This window comes from Leptopilina heterotoma, unplaced genomic scaffold, assembly GCF_015476425.1.
Source record: "Leptopilina heterotoma isolate Lh14 unplaced genomic scaffold, ASM1547642v1 Lhet_91, whole genome shotgun sequence".
NCBI classification, from domain to species: domain Eukaryota; kingdom Metazoa; phylum Arthropoda; class Insecta; order Hymenoptera; family Figitidae; genus Leptopilina; species Leptopilina heterotoma.
Genome location: NW_025111197.1, coordinates 222,077 through 244,702, shown reverse-complemented (window position 1 = coordinate 244,702; position 22,626 = coordinate 222,077). Strand labels below are relative to the sequence as shown.

The following is a 22,626-nucleotide window of genomic DNA, read 5'->3' as shown; positions in this document are numbered from 1 at the left end:
ATGACAAATAGAAAAACAGAAACAATTAATAACTGTATTATCTGAAATAATAGCTTAACTTCCAATACCAAAGCTTTCACCGACTTGAGAATTATCCAATGTATTGTTTACATCTGTATCTCTTGTTGATTTTGTAGCATTGTGTCGAGAATCATCGATGACACTATATTTACAGAATATTCTAATGTTCTTAAATTACCGAAGGGATTATCTGTTAATGAATTTTCAAACTCAACTTCCATTTCTTCGCTATAAATGTTTTTCTCATTGATATTTAGCGACATAATTACTTTTTTTTAAACTTTTGAAAAAATCCAGCATTTATATAACGATTTCTTACTTTAATTAAATTTATCTATTTTTACTGGTACACTAAAACAATAAATAATAATAAAAAAAAATAAAAAAATAATAAAAATAAATAAATAATAAATAATAATAATAATAATAATAATAATAATAAATAATAATTTTAAACAAATTAGATAAATCAAAAAAATTTTGTGACAGGTAGAAAAGTTTAATGTAACCTACAAATTTTAATCCAAAGTCTTTCAAATATGCTTATCTATATTTATTATATTTACACATATTATTTTCATAAGTTTATTTCCAAAAAATTTAATAAATAAGTAATTTTGTTATATAAAAAAGTGGTAAAATATACTTCGTATTGTAACTCAAAGAGATTAGGTTACACAATAATTACATTAAAACATTTAGTTTTTTATAAAGTGTATAAATAGTAAATTTTTTAAAAAATAAGTTAATATTTTATACTTACATCAGAATTGTACAGCTTTCCTAAAACTTGCGTTAAAGAACAGTGACAGTTCTGATATTCGAGACTGGATGGAAAGATCGACTCAGCTTCCAATAGGACAAGAAAATTATTGTTTAAATATTTTGTCCAACAGTCGGAATGTCACTTGTGTTATTTTTAATGCCGCTGGTTATACTAATAAATATCAATCCAAATACGGTAATATAAATGTAAAAATACTATCAGAAAATATTAGAAATGCTTTGTCTACATTCACAGCAAGACCTCATTCACCATATCTCGATCGCTACAATCAAATAATTTTAAGAGCTACAGACTTTGGATTAAAGAATATTACGAACAGGATATAGATTTAAAAAGTAGCAGATATGAACCCGAAGCAATTGGAAAGGAAAAACTTTTACCGGTACTACTTTTTGTACTAATCTTTGGTTACTCTATTTCTTTTATTGTTTTTCTGCTTGAAGTTATTACAGCTAAGCTCAGAAGCAAATTTATCTCCAAGCCGAAATTTCGATTTGTAAATTGAAAGCAACATTGCTCACTTTGTTGTTTTATAGTGATTCTCCGATAACAACAAAGTACAAGAATAAAAAAGTTTCAAAATTATTTTCGGGGAAAAATTTTCTCAAGTGTGCTTCACATTTAAATGTATTAACGTTTATCGAAAGCAAACTAAATTACGCTAAATCGAACACAAGTTCTCTTTCAAAACGAATAAGGAGCACATAAAATACTTTAATACTAACAATGACTGATAATTTCTAAAAGTAGAATGTGGTGTGTCTGCACAATAAAATATACTAAAATATACTTGGTGTGATTTATTGTTTGGTGTGAAATATTAGAAGTGTACTTAACATTTAACTACTTTAATGGAATGTTAATTAAAACTATTTCCTGGAAGTTATTGGACGAAGAATCCAAATTGCAGCAGATAGTGTTCATCATTGACGATTTTGCAAACAACTCCAATAATGAATTCTTTCAGACCAACAGTAAATTCGCATTTTCCAACTTTTAGTATTTGATACAGTTACATGAAATACAATAATTTTGATGAATTGCAGGTAAAGTTACTTTCACAACCAAGAACATTGTTTTTTATTACTATTTGTCGACAACAAGTAGGGCAGTAAAAAAACAGAATTGGCTGTAAACGAATAGAAGTGGTGGTAAGTTTCCTCCAATAAGTTTCAGCGTGAAAACCGTATTGGGAGAAACTCAACACCAATTCTGTTTGCTCACAGCCAATTCTGCTTTTTTTACAGGGAACGAAACTTTTTATTTTTCAGCGGAGGAATAAGACTGCCACAGACGAATTTTGGAATTATAACTTTTTGGTCGGATCATCAAGACCAAAATATCTAGCTCTAAACACTTTTTCCACTTGTGATAATGTCATCAACAAAACCTAACACTATTTTTGGACATTGCTTTATTGTCACGCAACAATCAACAATTACTAAGAAGAATCGAATCAATATGTTCTTCAGTGTAACTCATGTTAAACCAATTGAATACATTTTGCAAAAATAAACCGTAATAGCAAACAATTCTCACTTCATAGTTCAAATCTACATATTATATAAATTAACATCGATGTAGTGCCCCTAATAATCTTCGACTGTGGGGTATGTCCACTTTAAATAATGCACAAAATTCTAATTTCTTTCGATGTAGAATCAATGTTCACTAACATACTAACTAGTTTAGCTATCAATTGCATAAAAAACAGATGGTATGAAATAAAACAATACACAAAAATTCAAAAAACACACAGGTTGAAAAATAAATTTTAATTTTTAATATTTTATAAAAATTTATTACATTTTGTACATTATTATTTATATTAATTAATAACTCGAGAAAGAAATTACTAAAAATAAAATTACATAATTTAATTTATAGTACAAATAATTTTTTAAAATTCGATTTGTTATAAACAAATATATATGAATATATACAATTAAAAGGAAAACAATAGTTAAAAAAACAGTCTATTTACGGTAGATAGAGATTAGAAATTAATATTTCTTTAATCTCTACCAAGAATATCTGGAAGTCATTGCCAGCTGCAAAGTTTCTAAATGCTTGAAGACGTTCGTTTCTAGTCATTCGTGATGTTAAAAAGCTTTCTAAGCAAAAAGTCTTTAAATGTGTCCAAACATGAAAATGTGGAGAATTTTGTCGTGTCCAATTCCACACGCGACTAAAATTATCATAATTTAATCTCGATATTGAGCTTTTAATCAGTATTTCCAAAACATCAGGCATTAAATATTTATTGGCAAGTAAAACAGCATCAAGAAGTTCTTCAATTGTTTGGTTGTAAAATGTATCACCATTGGCCGCAAGTAAAAGAGCATTTAAACTTTCCTTTGAGGTATCTTTCAATAACATCTTTTTCTTTCCAGCTTCAAGAAATTTTCCATTTAACATTGCTGAAAAGAATTCCGATTTTTGGCAAAGAGTATGCCTGTAAAGAAAATTAGAATTACTTTTTAAATTGTTACAACTTTTTTATGCTACGAAGAATTGTTTATTTTCTAAAATATGTTAATTCAGTTTTTTAGAATAGTCTTCTAATTTTAAATATTTAAGAAAATTGTTTTAATAACAGATAATAAATCGAAACGTATCTATTTTAAAATATTAATCTATTTATCTATTTTTAAATTATCTGCCATATTGGATCCGCCATTTTGAATTTTGAAAACCTGATATCAAATTTGTAATCAGCGAAGGGGTAAATAAACTTTCTTGTATGAGACTTAGTTTTTAAAAAAGTTTAATAGATTGCAGTTGCTTGAAGAAAAACTATGTATACCGCAGTACAATTGAAAGCAAATTTAGTTATTTAATTCTTACCTGCAAGCATCAACTGCAGTTCCATCATCGAGTATAAATGTAACTATGGAAGGTTTCGGAAGATTATCACATTTTGCTCTATCTAATGGTTCAATATTAGTTTCCATTAATAATTCACTCCAGTCAATAGTACGAGGCTGAATCTCCAGTAACTGTGCTAATTGACTAATTGTCAAGATTGCATTATCATGTAAACTGTGCTCTGGATTTTCAAGGACTCGAAATATTAACGGAATCCCACCATGTTCGCCTAGTAAGTACCTGAGACTTTTTTTAGATTTTACAAGAAACGGTATAGAAACTGCAATCATATTTTTGTTTGTCTCAGTACCACGTAAAAGAATTGATGATAATTGTCCAACAGCGCCACCTGTTTCAGCTAACGCTGATAGATGTAGCAAACATTGTTTACAACCATAAATTGTTTGAGCTTCAAAAACGAAACCTTGTTGTATCAAAGGCACTAGATACGCACTATTCCTAAAAATAATTACCAAATATAAAAATTATCAATTTTCAAATAACTTTATAGCAAAGAAGTAAATATTTCCTCAATAAAAAGTTAACTCACTTTGAAATTCTTGTTAAAATTTTTAAAGCTTTTGGATCTTTGGTAAATCTAATATAAGTTGATAACAACGTTATTACTGTTGGATCAGCTAATTTTTCCATTGGCTCATTAGAGTCACTTAATATGCTTAATAAAGCTAAAGTTGATTTATTCACATGTTTAGTAAAAGATGATTTTACTTTATCATGAAAATTTGTGTTATGATCCTTTTCAGTCCAATCATCATCACTACAAACTGGACTATAATTTTCTTCTGCACTCTCATCGAAATCTTTACAATTATAAAGAGGCAAGGGTGGTGTACTAGGTGGAGAAGAAGAAGTACTGGCTCCACTACTCGGACTCCAATTTTCATAATGATAATCTAAACTAAACCTGTAGGAAACGTTTCAAAAAATAAAATCGAATTTTCTACTAGTATCTACAAAAAATATAAAGTAAACTAAATAAATATATTTTACTATCTTACCTTCCAATCGAAGTTCTGTTATACTTATAATCAGCTCTTTCATAAGGAGACGAATCGCCTGAACGTTTCTTTGATACCTCCTTCTCATTTTTACTTTGTAACTCCTCAGCTTTGATCATGGATTTAAGTTTTTCAATAAGTACATCTAATAGTCCATTTTTTACCATAACTCCAATACCGTCCATGTCGTATTCAAATAAAAGAAATGCATCTAATATCATAGAATGGAATTTCTCATTTTCATTATTCTTTAATAACGCCATCATTACCTGCGAAAAGTTTAACTTTTTTAACCATATAATAACTTAAAAATAAACTATTATAAAAACAACTTGATCTATTCACAACTTAACATACTCCAATCAACAAAGTCTCACTCTGAGAAAATCAAGTCTTCTTTAGGTCTTGATAATCATCATATTTGAGCTTCATAATTCTTATATAATAAAAGTGAAATAAATTAAAAATATAAATGAAAATTACAACTACTATAAATCATAAAACACTTACTTCTAATCCAGTGGCTGCTTTAAGTCGTACACGATTTATGGCTTCTCGACAAAAAAGACATAAACTCCCTAAAATTTGCCAGGACAATTTCTCATTATTAGTTATTAATAATAATAACCTTTGAATTACACCACAGTCTCCTAATATAGGACGACATTCTGCTATTAAAGACAAATTGTATAAACACTTCAGGGCTAAGTCATTTTTCTCTTCACACAGTTCTATAATATTCTTAAAACCTTCTTCATTGCTTTCACCGCGCATTTGTACTGCACTCTCACCATCTAGACTCTCTGCAAACGAGCACATTGCTTTTAAGCATGCTTTCGTTAAACCAACATATTTAGATTCTGACTTTGCCCTAGCTTTAACAAACATAGTAACAATTTTCGGTATTGCACCTGACTGTTGAATTTCAATTCGACTTTTCTTATGCGAATTCCAAATATTCCTGTAAACATAAGAAATTTAAAAAAAGTAAAGGTTGATAATTTTACTATGTTAATTAAGTTGATTTTCAAATGCTTATTTTTCTAGATTTTATACATTTTAAGACAGTTACAAAGATATTAAAGGCATATCGAATTGTTTTGTAGATGTTGATTTCTCAAAAAAATTTAAATCGTTTGAGTAAGTTAGAATTACCTGATAGCTCTTACAGTCATTATATGAACTTCAGTATAGGTTTTGGAGTGTAAAATGTCTGTTAATACACCAACAGCTTGTTGATCACACAAAGATTTTGCGTGCCAACTACATTCAGATAAATTTCCAATCAATCTTACGGCACGACAATGTAGATTGTAGTTTCCTTCTAAACTCCGTATAATCCATAATGTATAAGTTGTGATTTTTGGGTCTCTAATCTAAAAAAAAATAAAGTTCAACTAAGTCGTATACCCCGTATTCCACTTATAGCTAATCCGTTACAAAAGGTAGAATGATAGTCTGCAATGGATTTAAAAATGACTACTGTTTATCCTGTCCGTCTAATCTTTCGTTTTTTGTTAATAAAGTTCAGATGGTTCTTCATTTAACAAAACTTAACAAAAAATTAATACTTCCCCAGGTAATTAAAATTTGGTCATTTGAAAATATTGGACAATACAGTAGAACATGTCAGAATCCAACTATATTTTTAAAAAAATTTTTGCTTTCAAAAATGACTAAGAAGAATTATTTTCTCTTAGTTCCAGAATATTGTAAAAACATTACAAAATTAAATTATATATTAATTTGTTGAAGATATAAGCTTCTGTTATATTATTATTAGTAATAATAATTATTTCGTCTTGTCAAACTGTGTCAAAATTGTCTAGTCTTTTTCAATTTAAATTCAATTAAGTTTCAAAATTAATAGTCAATCATGTCTGAGTTAATAAAAACGAGGAGAAAAGGATATTTTTTACACGTTGAGGGATTTTTATATCAAAAATATTCTAAAAAAAATTGACGCATTTTTTGGAGGTGTCGGCGATATTCGGAATGTACGGCTCGTGCCATTACTGAATCTAACGGAAATGAAATCAATGTTATAAAAGGGCCTGAGAAATCAAAGCACGAAAATCATGCAGCAAATTATGAGAAAGTGAATGCTGAAAAATTAGTGTCATCTTTAAAAAGAAGGGCTGCCGAACACCCAGAAGCTCCTTCTGCTCAACTTTTACGAACGGCGTTGCCCCCAATTTCGTCCACTTCTAAATTCATTATATACATCTTTTTTAGAAAAACTTATACTTAAAATTAATTTTACAAAAATTTGGAGTTATATTCTATATTGGGAATTTTGATAAGAGAATTTGTAGTTCTCAAGAAGAATCAATGACTTATCTTTCTTCCAAACATTTCATTTAACATAACCATTACGAACTCCATTACTACTACAAACAAAACAAACGTTAACTACCAATTTTATCCTTAGAGACAAACCACAGTACCATACCCCATATATATTGGTGCGGTAAAAATTTTATGTGGCTTACAAACTTTTCAAAAATTGGTTAGATTCACTTCAAGCTCGTTCCACGAAAATTTTTAAGATCGCTGATTAAGCATCTGCAGTCAGATCCCAGTAAAAAAGGATTTTTAACATAGCATTTTGGATGATTGAGCAAGCCGTCTGCTCAATTGTCCAAACGGCATTTAGACAATTGGACTAATTGCTCAATTATCCAATGCATTAGGTCCAATCATCCCAAATGTTTTTCGTGGCTAAAAAACTGCTGAATTAAGAAAAAAAGTACTGAAATGTTACAGAAACTTTAGAGAATTCTTAATTCCAGACAAATACAGAAAAATTATGTATAAAAATACCTCGAGGGAGGAAAAAGAACAAGATTTCTAAAATATCACTTTTTAACTGACAGTGCAATGTCGGAACAATATACCAATGAAAGCTCATTGACTTTTGTAAAATATTTTCGAAATTCTTTTTCTGTGTCACAATAAAAGTAAGATGTGGTGCCTTTTGATAACAAATTTTTTTTAAACAACAGTTAGACATTCTGCATCATCCTTTAATAATTTTAAATATCTGATGAGATTGCTTAGCTCCACTGGCATAAACTATTGTGGAACATATAATCTGCGATGCTATGGTTTATTGAAATTTAAATATTCGCGGCATTCTAGGGAATATAGCGTTCGTCTGATATCAAATTTGGAATCAGCGACCTGAAAAACCGGGATGTATTCATTTTCAAGCAAAATACATCAATTTTTGAAAAAATTACCGCTTTATTGGATTCACCATTTTGAATTTTTAAAATCTGACTGCAGTTTCATAATCATCGACCTCAAAAACCTCCAAAGAACAAGTTTCAAGTAAGTCCAACCAATTTTTAAAGCAATTTGTCTATTGAGGCATTTCACGTCAGAAATATCACGATTTGCAAAGAGTCTGCCGATTTTCGCAAAACATCGTGGGATTATAGTTCTATATAAGAGACTTCTTTCCCCAAAATTTTTTCAAAAAAAAAAAATTCAAAATTGTTGAAGATACGCCATTTTGAATTTTAACATTAATTTTATAAAATTTTGAATATCTCGAAATATTGTTCATGGATTTTTATAAAAATTACACATTCTTCAGGTAAAAGTATGTACTTTAAAATGCAAATAAAGTTATTAAAAAAAATTAATTTTTAAATAAAAAAATTTAAAAAAAATTTTTTAAACAATTTTTTGTTTATTTACTCTTCTCTGAGAAAAATGTTATTAACATACAGTCAACTCTATCAATAGTGCAGCAAAATTGCACAGCGTTTACGACTTTTCTTGGAACGAGAAAGAGGAGAAGTGGCACTATTGATAGCGGCACTATTGGTAGAGTTGACTGCATTTGGATTCCTTATGAATTCACCTTTAATTTCATAAAAAAAATTGATGGAGACTCAACTGGGTCACTTCAATATCTCCGGACCCAGTTGAGTCTCCATCAATTTTTTTATGAAATTAAAGGTGAATTCATAAGGAATCCAAGTATGTTAATAACATTTTTCTGAAAGAGAAGTAAATAAACAAAAAATTGTTTAAAAAAATTTTTTTTTATTTAAATAATAATTTTTTTTAATAACTTTATTTGCAGTTTAAAGTACATACTTTTACCTAAAAAATGTGTAAATTTCATAAAAATCCATAAACAATATTCCGAGATATTCAAAATTTTATAAAATTAATATTAACATTCAAAATGGCGTATCTTCAAGAATTTTGAATTTTTTTTTAAAAAATTTTGGGGAAAGAAGTCTCTTATATAGAACTATAATCCCACGATGTTTTGCGAAAATCGGCAGACCCTTTGCAAATCGTGATATTTCTGACGTAAAATGCCTCTATTACATCAAATCTGAAATGTTTTTTGAGTTTAGAAAAAATCTTGACATGATATGAAGAAAAACATGTCATATATGATAACTATTCCGGAATAGTGAAATGTTTAGACGATTTCGAAAAACTTCCTAGCGTCTTAATAAAGAAAGATATTTTACTTTACTGGGAGCATCGCAAATATATTTTTCCAGAATTATATAAACTTGCGAACAAATGCATACCAAATTAAAAAAGTGAAAGAAAAAATAAACGAAAACAAAATACAACATCAGAAACCGTCGATGACATTGCGTCATTAAACAGTGCAACATAATTAATGTCAATTTAAATAATTTGTAGGCCAATTTTTGTTTATAAAGAATATTGTTGTTTGCTTTCGAACAAAAGGACAATTTGCATAGAGAGTACTTGTAGCTTGGTAAAAAGATCAAATTAACAAACAATATAGCATTTAATACTATAACCCTGTAGAAATGCATCAAAGTATGTTTTTCATTATTAACATCTTTTGACGATAAACCGAAACATCGGGATTTGAAAACACATCGTTTTGTCGCTTAAAGTATTTTGCGAAATGCAACAAAACAGTAAACAATTTGTTCATAAGATGCATCACATTGAATCACTAGAGTGCTTGAAATTATTCGAGATATTTATACAGCTCGATTAGGATCGAAAACGTACCGATTAAGCTTTGAGCTTTTTGCAGATCGCTAAAAAATTTGTAATGTTTACGCATTAATTTGTTTCAGAAAACATGAATCTCAAATTAATGAAGAAATTAATGAGGAAAAATTCTTCAATTGCACTGATGATGATGGTGACTTGCTTTTAATAAAATTAAATAATGTCAAAAAAATTTTTGGAAATTTGTGGATTGGAATTTTGAAACCTTATTAACTTCAAACTTAAAATTCTTTCAAATTTAAACTCTCCGCATTCAGTATTTTAAGACCATCTAAAATGTATCTTAGCTGGACCTAAAGGCACTCACAATGTCTGCGAATGTAAAACTCATGAAAATATGTGGCAACAATTTGTGAAACTGAAAGATTCCCTTGAACAAGGCGAATTTATTATCACGATGGATTTTTCAGAAAATTATTCGTTCCACATTCAAAATGCTGCCCAATTACAACATTAGTCAAACGATCAAGCGACATTGCACGTTCACGTAGTTTACTACAGGAAAAATGGATTTCTATGTCATAAAAATTTCGTTGCATTCTCCGAAAGTGTTAATCACGATGCTACTGGTGTACACTTATATAATTCTAAATTATTTGCATTTTTAAAAGAAGAATTCAATTTGCAAGATATTGAAAAATTGTATTACTTTTCTGACGGAACAGGATCGCAATACAAAAATAAATTTAATTTCTTAAATCTATTATTCCATGAAAAAGATTTTGATGTGTAAGCTGAATTGCACAAAAAATTGCCACAATTTATCTTTATTTTTCCCTGATTTCCAGACAGAATTTTGACTTTTTCCCTGAGCCTAAAGAATATTCTGGTTCACTCTAAAAATGATTAAATACTGAGAAAAGCGTTCTAATCCATTTATTTAAGAATTTCTTTCATTGTAAAATTATTCAAAAAACATAAATAACATCTTTTTTAAATAAAGTTTTAATCAATTCAATTCAATAACTTTCAAAAATATTTTTATAAGCACGAATAACTCGATCTTCATGTTTTTATATAAAGATAACCAAGTGATAAAATCTTATTACATATAAGAATATTGTTACTCTAACTACTCGAAATTATTTTCATCATTTAAATTAAATTATTATTATACAGAATTTTTAACTAAAATTCATCTTTAAACCAATTATTTTTAATAATTTTTGAAAAGTTCATTGAGAATTTTTAAATACACCTGTTAACAATTCAATTTTACGAAATTTCGATTATTTAAAAATTCTTCAGTTAAATATTTATTAGAAAATAAAAACTTCAAATAATTTCAAAAATAAATCCAATTACGGGGGGACCCTCATTTATTGCGTCAAAAATATTGGGGTCAGTCCATTATATTTCACCTGAAGCCGTTGCGGCCTATTTTTAAAAAAATCTCATAATTTGTAAAAATGATGTTTAATATCCATAAAATTCATTTTTGAGAATTATTTTATAAAATTTTTTGAATTTAACTTAGAATTTTAATTTTTAAGTTGAGTTGCACAGAAAAAAGGTTAGATTGACAGTTATGAAAATTTAATAAAAAAGCATGGAAATAGTTTATATAATACAAATTTCTTGATTGATATTTGTTAAAAATGAGCTAATTTACTTGTATAAATAGATTATTATGTAAACATACTCAAAATAATAGATAAAAATTGATTTTAAAACTTAACTATGAAATGTCAAAAATCACTACATTTTAATTAAATTTTTCTAAAAAGTGTATAAATATTAAAAAACTTATTACTACTTAAGGTAAAGTATTTTCAATGTACTTTCATAATATGTGCTAACTTTTTAATTTTATACTATAGAAATATGAAATATTTTACCTTTAATATTGAGTGTTTCATGATTTTCATTGATTTTAATTACTTATTTCTTCTCAGGTGCAAGACTAAAAAATCCAATTTTTGTCTTAATATTTAAGTTTGAACTTCTTTTCCATTCTATTAAATTTTGGTGGTGGAGAACGAGCTACTTTGTAGTTTTATTCATCTTTAAAAAATCTGCTTCCAAAAGCGAGTTTGTTGATTAAAATTCAGGTAATTTTATAACACTGAAGTTGGCTATCTCAATAGTCATGCAAAAATCTACTTGCATTTTAACCAACAAATTCGTTTTTTCAGCAGATTTTTTAAACTAAATTTAAACTGAAAAGTAGCTCGTTCTCCATCACCAAAATTTAATAGAGTGGAAAGGTCAAACTTAAATATTAAGACAACAATTGGATTTTTTAGTCTTGCACCTGAGAAGAAATAAGTGATTAAAATCACTGAAAATCATGAAACACTCAATATTAAAGGTAAAATTGTTCATATTTCTATATTATAAAATTAAAAAGTTAGCACATATTATGAAAGTACATTGAAAATACTTTACATTAAATAGTAATAAATTTTTTTATATTTATAAACTTTTTAGAAAAATGTTATTAAAATGAAGTGACTTTTGACATTTCATAGGTAAATTTTAAAATCAATTTTTATCTATTATTTTGGGTATGTTTACATAATAATTTATTTATACAAGTAAATTAGCTCATTTTTAGCAAATATCAATCAAGAAATTTGCATTATCTAAAGTATTTCCATGCTTTTTTATTAAATTTTCATAACTGTCAATCTAACCTTTTTTCTGTGCAACTCAACTTAAAAATTATAATTCTAAGTTAAATTCAAAAAATTTTATAAAATAATTCTTAAAAATGAATTTTATGGATATTAAACATCATTTTTACAAATTATGAGATTTTATTAAAAATAGGCCGCAACGACTTTAGATGAAATATAATGGACTGATTGATTTTCTGGAAATAATTTTAATCGATTCTGCCACTATTCAAGAATAATATACCTTTCAAATTTTAAGGTAGGGGAGAGTCTCCAGTTGTGAGACACCTCCAGTTGTGAGACAGTCAATTTTTTTTAACATGCAATATTAAAAAGCCGATTGGTTTATATAAAAACATTTCTTTTTATATGAGCCAACTTTTTCGTGTACGCCGAAGCGGATATATTAACTGTTTTTGTTAAATACCAACACTGTGTGTGATAATCGACTAAAAAGCGGTTTTTCAATAAATGCAAAGTACTTTTTTTCCAAGTTAATTAATTGGAAAAGGTAAATGTAATGCATTTTCTTTTAGTGTTTTCCTTATATTTTGTGATGCAATTTTGCATTGTTCCAATCTACGGTTGAAAATAATTTAAAAAAAAAAAAATAATAAAAAAAAAAAATAAATAAATAAAAAAAAAAAATTTTTTTTTTTTTTTTTACTTTTTATTTTTAAAAAATAATTATTTACCGACAACCATATCGGAATAATTATCTTAAGAATAACACCTGACTCTAAACCAAAGAGTTCAATTGACGTCTAATAGATGTCACTAATTGCTGATATAGTCGAAATCTTCCTTAATGAAAATAATTTAATTTTCCTTTTTTAAAATAGCGCCAATTTCTGGGTGTGAGACACAGCATATCACTAGTTGTGAGACGGTGTCAACACCCATCTGGGCAGCATAAAAAATACGACTTTGCAGGTATACTATTTAAATATTGTTATATTTTGTTTTCTAGTATTTTTGGGCATGTCAAGTGGAAAAAAGTCAATTGATTCAGAAGAAATCAATTTTAATGCTCTTGTTGAAGCTATTTAATTGTGTTTATTTGATAGTCATATTTTGGCGAATAAATATTATTATTTAGTATATAATAATATATATTATTAATATATTTAATTATTTATACTAAACATAACTTTTTATGTCAAACTTATTAAATTTTAGCAATTTTTAATGAGTGTCTCACAACTGGAGACATTTTTTTTTGACAAAAGCGATGTGCTCGGAAAATGTATCGTAAAATTTTTTGAGTTCATCGAAACACTATACTTTCTTTTAATAAAAGTTGCGTATTTCTGTTACCTTTCGAACGGTGTATTTTAATTACAATTTCGTTTACCCGTTTACAATTTACGGGTCAAAAATGAAACCCGTCTCACAACTGGAGACTCTCCCCTACTACTACACTTTAGAAGGCTCTTAAAAGACCAAATTTAAAAAAAAAATTTCTTAGGTCTTTTATTATAAATATTTAAAAAACTTTTTTGCCTATATTAGTACATATTTGAAGAATAAAATAATGGTTTGTTTTTAATTTTTATTTAATATCATAATCTGCAGGCAGCATTCAGATCGAAACTCCAAAAAGTTAGTTGTCCAATTGCGGACAGTTTATCTCAAGATTGACAAATCGGAAACAAAAAATCCAAATTGCTTTTTAAAAAGGAATGTGTCTTGCATAGAAATCTACCACCAATAATGAAAAATCGACTAAAATAAAAAAATAGCAGATGTTTCAATAATTTTTGTCAAAATACACTATGTTTTTCAGTATTTTTCTAGTCTGCAAAAATGTTTTTTAAAAATTTTTTGACCATTTTCTGGTAAATTGTCACACAGGACATGCTAACAAACAGAACGAGTTATCATTTATTAAAATCGGTTCAGTAGATTCAGAGATAAACTGTCCGCAATTTGAGAAAACGTTATTTTGAGAAAAACGCGTTTAAACTTATATGTATCGTAAGAGGCCATCCATAAATTACCTAAAATTCTTTTGCAAATTGAAACCCCACCATTTTTTTTATTTTAGACACTGTTACATACATTAGCACCAATGTTTCTACTGGTCGTAACAAAAAGCTGGACCCCACCATCCCCTTAAAGACTTACTTAATTTGTCAATGACTTTTTACATTAATTGAATACTTTTTGAAAAATTTACTTTTATTTTTTACAATTGGTTATAAATACTTTAGGAGGTGTTTTTTGAAGTCATAAGGAGTTAAAAAATACAATAAAAAAATAAAATTTTTTTAAATTCTAAAGTGTAGTAGTACCTTAAGTCAATATCTGTATTATTGAAAAAGTTTTGGCATTCCATTTGCCTTCTTCCTTCATTTAGGGTACCACTTTCAGTATAATTTGTAATTTCTATGTAGCAACCCTACTTTCATTTGTTTTACATTCGCGTCACTTTTTTTAAAAAAAACTTTAAACGCATTTTTCTCGAAACACCATTTTTTAATTTTGTGTACACGATTGAGAACGCCCTATTGAAACAATCAGGCTTTAAGATGCCTCATTTTAAACCTAATTAAATAATCTTCAATGTGACATTTAGTGTTTCTTGAAAAAAAAATTTCATTAGAGGTGTGCATTTAATCGAGTCGAACCGAACATTAATTGACTCGACAACAGAAAATTCGAATCGGAGATAATTCGATTCGAACTGCCAATTCGAAATTCGAAGGTTCGAATTTCGAATAGCTCAACTCAACTCGGTTAACTTTCGATTCGAATCGGCCAATTCGAAATTCGAACCTTCGAATTTCGAATTTGCAGTTCGAATCGAATTTTCTCTCGATTCGAATCGGCTAATTCGAATCGATTCGAATTGCTCGACTCGACTCGAGTTTCGAATAATTCGGCCAATTCGAAACACAACATACTGCATGCACTGCATAGCAATTCGAAAGTCTAACTTCGATTTTTGAATTGACCGACTTTATTCGAAACTCGAGTCGAGTCGAGCAATTCGAAACTTCGAATTTCGAATTGGCAGTGGGAATCGAATTTTCTCTCGATTCGAATTTTGCACACCTCTAAATTTCATATTTTTTTGGATGACATTTTTTAAAAATGTCATTTTTGAATTCCTGAGGTCAAATAACATAAAGATATGTCAAAAAATCGAACTCGAAAAATTTTGGTATTACAATACTTCCTCCATGAGGAAGTAATTAATAATTTTTTCAATAATTGAATGTTTCTTAAAATTGAATTTTTACGAAGAATTTTATTAAAATTTTTAAAAACAATTGAACTCCTGAGAAGAATTTAAATAATAATACACTACGATTTTGAGTACCTAAATTTCATTCAAGAAATAATGTATTTTTCTTTTATGTTCCTTATAGTCAAAACAGACTATTTACGTAATTCAGTAATGCAACAAATATAATTATTTTCTTTCTTATTTCCATTTTTGTAAAAACTTATATTCGAAATTGCATTTACCTTTGATAGCAAAATTACTGTTTTATTTTGTAGTCCTATTATTGATTGTAACTGCTGGACTTAATAAAAATAAATTTTAAAAAATAATATAATAATAATTTATAAAAATATTTGAATTCATGTGAAGAATTTTATCAAATTTTGTTTAAATAATTGAAATTTTGGCAAGAATTTTATCAAATTTTGTTTAAATAATTGAAATTTTACCAAGAATTTTATTAAATTTTTTTAACAATAATTTAATTCTTGAAAAGAATTTCGCTATCTATTTATAAAGATAATTGAATTTATGACGAGATATTCGTTTAAGGTTTTAAAATTAATTGAATTTCTTCGAAGAATTTTATTACTTTTGAAAATAATTGAGTTCTTATGATGAATATTGTTATTAGTGAAAATAATTGAAATTATTTAATTTCAATTAATTATTCAATCAATTAATTAATTAATTGATTAAATTCCTGCGAAGAATTATATCAATATTTACAAAAATAATTAAATTTTCGTGAAGAATTTTATTATTTAAGAAAATAATTGAAATCTTGTAAAGAATTTTATTATTTATGAAAATAATTGAAATCTTGTAAAGAATTTTATTATTTACGAAATTAATTTAATTAATGCGAAGAATTCTATTATTTACAAAAATAATTCAATTAATGTTGAGAATTTTTTTTATTTATGAAAATAATTGAATTCCTGAGAATATATTTTATTATAATTTTTGAAAGTAATTGAATTGTTTCAATGAATTTTAAATTAATATTTTTGAAAATACCTAAATAAAAATATTTAATTAATTAATAAGTGAATTTTTCTAAAATTTTAAATTTAATATTTGAAAATAATTGAATTATTTTGAAGAATTTTATTAAAAACTTTTTTAAATCATGAATTCTTTCAAGAAATTTTATAAAAATTGGTCTGAAATTAATTGAATTCTTTTTAAAATAATGAAATTCTTTCAAGAAATTTAATAAAAATTAGACTGAAATCAATTGGAATTCCTGTAACGAATCTTATCAAAATAATTTAATTATTTCTAGGAATTTTACTAAAATTAATAAAAATAATTGAATTCTGTAAAAAAATTTCATTACAAACTTGTATTCAAAGTAGTTAATTAAATTTTTTTCAAGAATTTTATTATTTATGAAAATAATTGAATTCTTTATAAGTATTTCTTAAAATTTTTGAAAATAAATAAATTATTTCGAAAAAAAAGTTAAAATTGTATTGAAAATAATTTTAATTCTTATAAAAAATTGAATTCAAATTTTGAGACGCATTCCTATTCTCTAAAGTAAATTTGTTCGAACTTCAATTAAACAGAATTTTAGGTGGTAGAAATGTCCCTTATCCGTATTTTTATTTATCATAGTTATTAAGAGTCTTACAGCGTAGATAATAAAAATATATAATAAAGCAATTAAAATTTAGATAAATTTGCAACCATATTAATTTGTCAATAGTAGAACTTTTGTTTAACAGAATTTTATATTTCAGAATTCTATTTTATTCGAAACTTCGATTTTGCAAATTTTTATTTACAAGAATTTTCATTTAAAAGAATTTTTAAAATACAAAATTTACCCGTAATCGAATTTTCATTATACAGAATTTACATTAGGACAAATTTTAATTTCACGAAATTTTTTATTTACTACAATATTTATTAAACAGAAGTCATTTAAACAATTTTTTAATTGACAGAAGAATCATTAGAATGGATTTTTTCTTAGTCGAATTTTTATTTCTTAAAATATTAATTAACATAAAATCGATTTGAGCAACTTTTTATATATGACAGAAATCTCACATAACCAAAATTGATTTAGACAGAATTTGTGATTAGTAAAATTTATCGTTTGCCAGAATGCTAATATGCTAGAAATGTTATTTTATAGAATTTAAATATGACAAAATTGTTATATGCACGAATTTCTACTTTACCGACATCTCAAGCTGACGAAAGTTTAGTTGGCAGAAATTTAATTTGCCCAAAAATGCTCCATTAGTTAGAGAAAGACAACACATCTATCTAATGGAGTTTTGTCGGACAAATTATATTTCTGTGAACTAAACTTTCGTTAGCTTGAGATGTCGGCATAGTAGAAATTCGAGTATTTTACAATTCTGTCATATTTAAATTCTATAAAATAAAATTTCTAGCATATGAACATTCTGACAAACGAAAATTTCAATAATTAGAAATTCTGTCTAAATGAATTTCGATTATGTGAGATTTTTGTCATATGAAAAGTTGCTCAAATCGATTTTATATCAATTAATATTTTGAGAAATAAAAATTCGACTAAGAAAAAATTCATTCTAATGATTCTTCTGTCAATTAAAAAATTGTTTAAATGACTTCTGTTTAATAAATATTGTAGTAAATAAAAAATTTCGTGAAATTAAAATTTGTCCTAATGTAAATTCTGTATAATGAAAATTCGATTACGGATAAATTTTGTATTTTGAAAATTCTTTTAAATGAAAATTCTTGTAAATAAAAATTTGCAAAATCGAAGTTTTAAAATAAAATAGAATTCTGAAATATAAAATTTTTTTAAACAAAAATTCTACTATTGACAAATTAATATTGTTGCAAATTTGTTTAAATTCTAATTCCTGTATTATATATTTTTATTATCTACGCTGTAAGACTCTTAATAACTATGATAAATAAAAAAACGGATAAGGGACATTTCTACCACCTAAAATTCTGTTTAATTGAAGTTCGAACAAATTTACTTTAGAGAATAGGAATGCGTCTCCAAATTTTTGTAAATAGTAGAATTCTTTCAACAACTTTGATACAATTAAGTGTAAAATTTAATTAAATTTGATATAAATTTGTAATAATAATGCAAATAAGGAATTTCATTTGAATTGTATTGAAATTAATTAAATTTCTGCGTAGAATTATATAAATATTAAAGAAATTATTTAAATTTTCGTAAAGAATTTTATTATTTACGAAAATAATTCAAAAAATTGAATTAATGCGGAGAATTTTATTTTTATTTACAAAAATAATTCAATTAATGTTGAGAATTTTTTTTATTTATGAAAATAATTGAATTCCTGAGAATATATTTTATTATAATTTTTTAAAGTAATTGAATTGTTTCAATGAATTTTAAATTAATATTTTTGAAAATACCTAAATAAAAATATTTAATTAATTAATAAGTGAATTTTTCTAAAATTTTAAATTTAATATTTGAAAATAATTGAATTATTTTGAAGAATTTTATTAAAAACTTTTTTAAATCATGAATTCTTTCAAGAAATTTTATAAAAATTGGTCTGAAATTAATTGAATTCTTTTTAAAATAATGAAATTCTTTTAAGAAATTTAATAAAAATTAGACTGAAATCAATTGGAATTCCTGTAACGAATCTTATCAAAATAATTTAATTATTTCCAGGAATTTTACTAAAATTAATAAAAATAATTGAATTCTGTAAAAAAAATTTCATTACAAACTTGTATTCAAAGTATTTAATTAAATTTTTTTCAAGAATTTTATTATTTATGAAAATAATTGAATTCTTTATAAGTATTTCTTAAAATTTTTGAAAATAAATAAATTATTTCGAAAAAAAAGTTAAAATTGTATTGAAAATAATTTTAATTCTTATAAAAAATTGAATTCAAATTTTTGTAAATAGTAGAATTCTTTCAACAACTTTGATACAATTAAGTGTAAAATTTAATTAAATTTGATATAAATTTGTAAAAATAATGCAAATAAGGAATTTCATTTGAATTGTATTGAAATTAATTAAATTTCTGCGTAGAATTATATCAATATTAAAGAAATTATTTAAATTTTCGTAAAGAATTTTATTATTTACGAAAATAATTCAAAAAGTTGAATTAATGCGGAGAATTTTATTTTTATTTACAAAAATAATTCAATTAATGTGGAGAATTTTTTTTATTTATGAAAATTATTGAATTCTTGCAAAGAATTTTATTATTTACGAAAATAACTGAATGAATGCAGAGAATTTTATTATTTATAAAAATGTATTTTAAATTTCTATTTTTGTAAATACCCAAATAATAATATTTAATTAGTTAATAAGTGAATTTTTTTAAATGCTGAATCTGAAATTATTAAAAAATTAATGTTGATATTTAAAAATAAAAAAAATTGAAATTATCTAAGCAAAATTTAAATAATTCGCGCGTTTCTATTAACTTTTGGATCTATATCAATTGAGGTCATAAAAACCAATCAAAACTCTGATAAGAATTTTCTATTAATAGAAAAAATTATAAGTAATCTAAGAATTTTTAAAAATTAACTAAGAATGATTTGAAATTCTGACACATAGAGAGTATCGCTTACTGTATAAAATTTTATCTACAATGAAAGAGCATATGACATGTTAACATTAATAAATTAACGATATGATCAAAGTCTTAAATATATAAATAAAATTTTACTATTTTAACTATTTATTATTTACCAGAAAATTAATTTAAAAACCGGATAAGAAATGTAAATAAAGATTTTATATTATCAAGAATTTTCGCTCAATAAGTTTATAATTTTAATAAATAGAGTTCAAAGTTTACTTACCTTTTCTCTGATTTCAAGATTTCGACACATATCTGCCAGAATGCTTAGACTCAAGTTAATAATCTCAAGATTTTGAATTTTTAAAAGATCTATTAAAAGATTTAAATTTTCATCCTTAAAAAGTTGCTTTGTACATTTTGAATCAGCTTTCGCCCTTTTTAAGATTGAGATGATTTTCTCTTGAGAATTACTTTTTACATATTTTGATAATTTGTGGGATACTTGAAAATCCTCATGTTGAAAATCGGATGACATTTCTTGATATTATTTAATTAAATAACAGTTAAAATTTGATTTATTGTAAAAATAACATAACCTTAAAAATGTACAGCTGATTTTTTGACAGCAAACCAGGGATAGGAAAGTGGTGTTTTCATGGTAAGAAAGGGGTGCTACCCTCTGTACCAAAAACATAAGTTCGAATGCTCATTATGCCGAATTTACAATTTAGAAATGACCAGATACGCGAATCCTCAATAACCTAAATTGTATATTGAATGAAATTCAAAAGTAGGGAATAATCATTTGATATATTCTGCATATGGAGAATATTATTTTAAACTAATTCTTTTTTTCCACAATTTGAAATTATTGCAATTTTTATTTTTGGAATTTCCACTTTACCTACATTTTAATAGATCGAAACGTAAAATATCAGAATTGACATTTAATTGAAATATGATGGAGAATAAATATATATTCACTGAATAAAAAGATTAAATAATTATTAAATGTTTGAATTTAATAAAAACATATTGTTCAAAAGTTACAGTGCGAATTGTACAGAATATATATTAATAAGAAATATAATTTGGCAGAATGTCGATTCGATCGATTTTATATTTGCAAGAAATTCAATTTGACAGAATATCAATTTATAAGAAACACGTTTTCGTAGAACTTTAACTTGTCAGAATTGTAATTTTGTAGAATATTAATATTGGCAAATCTAATTTTGGTAGAAATCTGCTTTATCAGAATGATCACATGTTCGAATCCTCAAAAGTTAGAATTCCATTTTTACCGAAAATGGATTCCACATAAATATTTGGCGCAAATTTTAAAATTCTGATTTCTGATTGGTCGATTTTAAAATTTGCGCCAAATATTTATGTGGAATCCATTTTCGGTAAAAATGGAATTCTAACTTTTGAGGATTCGAACATGTGATCATTCTGATAAAGCAGATTTCTACCAAAATTAGATTTGCCAATATTAATATTCTACAAAATTACAATTCTGACAAGTTAAAGTTCTACGAAAACGTGTTTCTTATAAATTGATATTCTGTCAAATTGAATTTCTTGCAAATATAAAATCGATCGAATCGACATTCTGCCAAATTATATTTCTTATTAATATATATTCTGTACAATTCGCACTGTAACTTTTGAACAATATGTTTTTATTAAATTCAAACATTTAATAATTATTTAATCTTTTTATTCAGTGAATATATATTTATTCTCCATCATATTTCAATTAAATGTCAATTCTGATATTTTACGTTTCGATCTATTAAAATGTAGGTAAAGTGGAAATTCCAAAAATAAAAATTGCAATAATTTCAAATTGTGGAAAAAAAGAATTAGTTTAAAATAATATTCTCCATATGCAGAATATATCAAATGATTATTCCCTACTTTTGAATTTCATTCAATATACAATTTAGGTTATTGAGGATTCGCGTATCTGGTCATTTCTAAATTGTAAATTCGGCATAATGAGCATTCGAACTTATGTTTTTGGTACAGAGAGTAGCACCCCGGTAAGAAAGGAGAGGACAGGGGCCGTATTCTCGAAAGCATTCGACAATTCTCGCATGCGTAAAATGTCGAATGGTTAATGTCGCATGCGACTCTGAAAGTCTATTCTCAATGACCGTTCGAGATAGGTTGTTCGAAAATTTCCGTGTGCGACATTCATACATTGTTGCCGTCGTTTCCAAATACTTATCTGCCAATCATAATTGAGGAGGAAGAGAACTTGACATATGAGAAAAATACAAATAGTTATCCGTTCATTTAAATATTTCAAAATCAATTCAATTTTGCGTTTACAATTTTTATAAACAAATTAACTTTAAGCGGTTTCAGTTTGAAATTTTATAAAATTTTAATTTTGAATGAATTTAATTTAAAATTTTGATAATTCAAATTCTTTTGAAATTAGTTATATTTGGCAATATATATTTAATTAATTATTAAAAATAA

General features: G+C 25.7%; 1 protein-coding gene across 1 annotated transcript; it reads right to left on the bottom strand.

The window, feature by feature from the left end:
* Nucleotides 1-2,659: 2,659 nt before the first annotated feature.
* LOC122511928 (armadillo repeat-containing protein 5) lies at nucleotides 2,660-20,800 on the bottom strand. Its single transcript, XM_043627499.1, has 7 exons — nucleotides 20,414-20,800; nucleotides 5,851-6,071; nucleotides 5,206-5,656; nucleotides 4,696-4,964; nucleotides 4,227-4,601; nucleotides 3,656-4,135; nucleotides 2,660-3,263 (listed from the first exon to the last, which is right to left on the bottom strand). Exons 1-7 carry the CDS (start codon nucleotides 20,666-20,668, stop codon nucleotides 2,789-2,791), a joined length of 2,526 nt encoding a protein of 841 aa, XP_043483434.1. The 5' UTR covers nucleotides 20,669-20,800; the 3' UTR covers nucleotides 2,660-2,788.
* Between the last annotated feature and the right edge of the window lie 1,826 nt (nucleotides 20,801-22,626).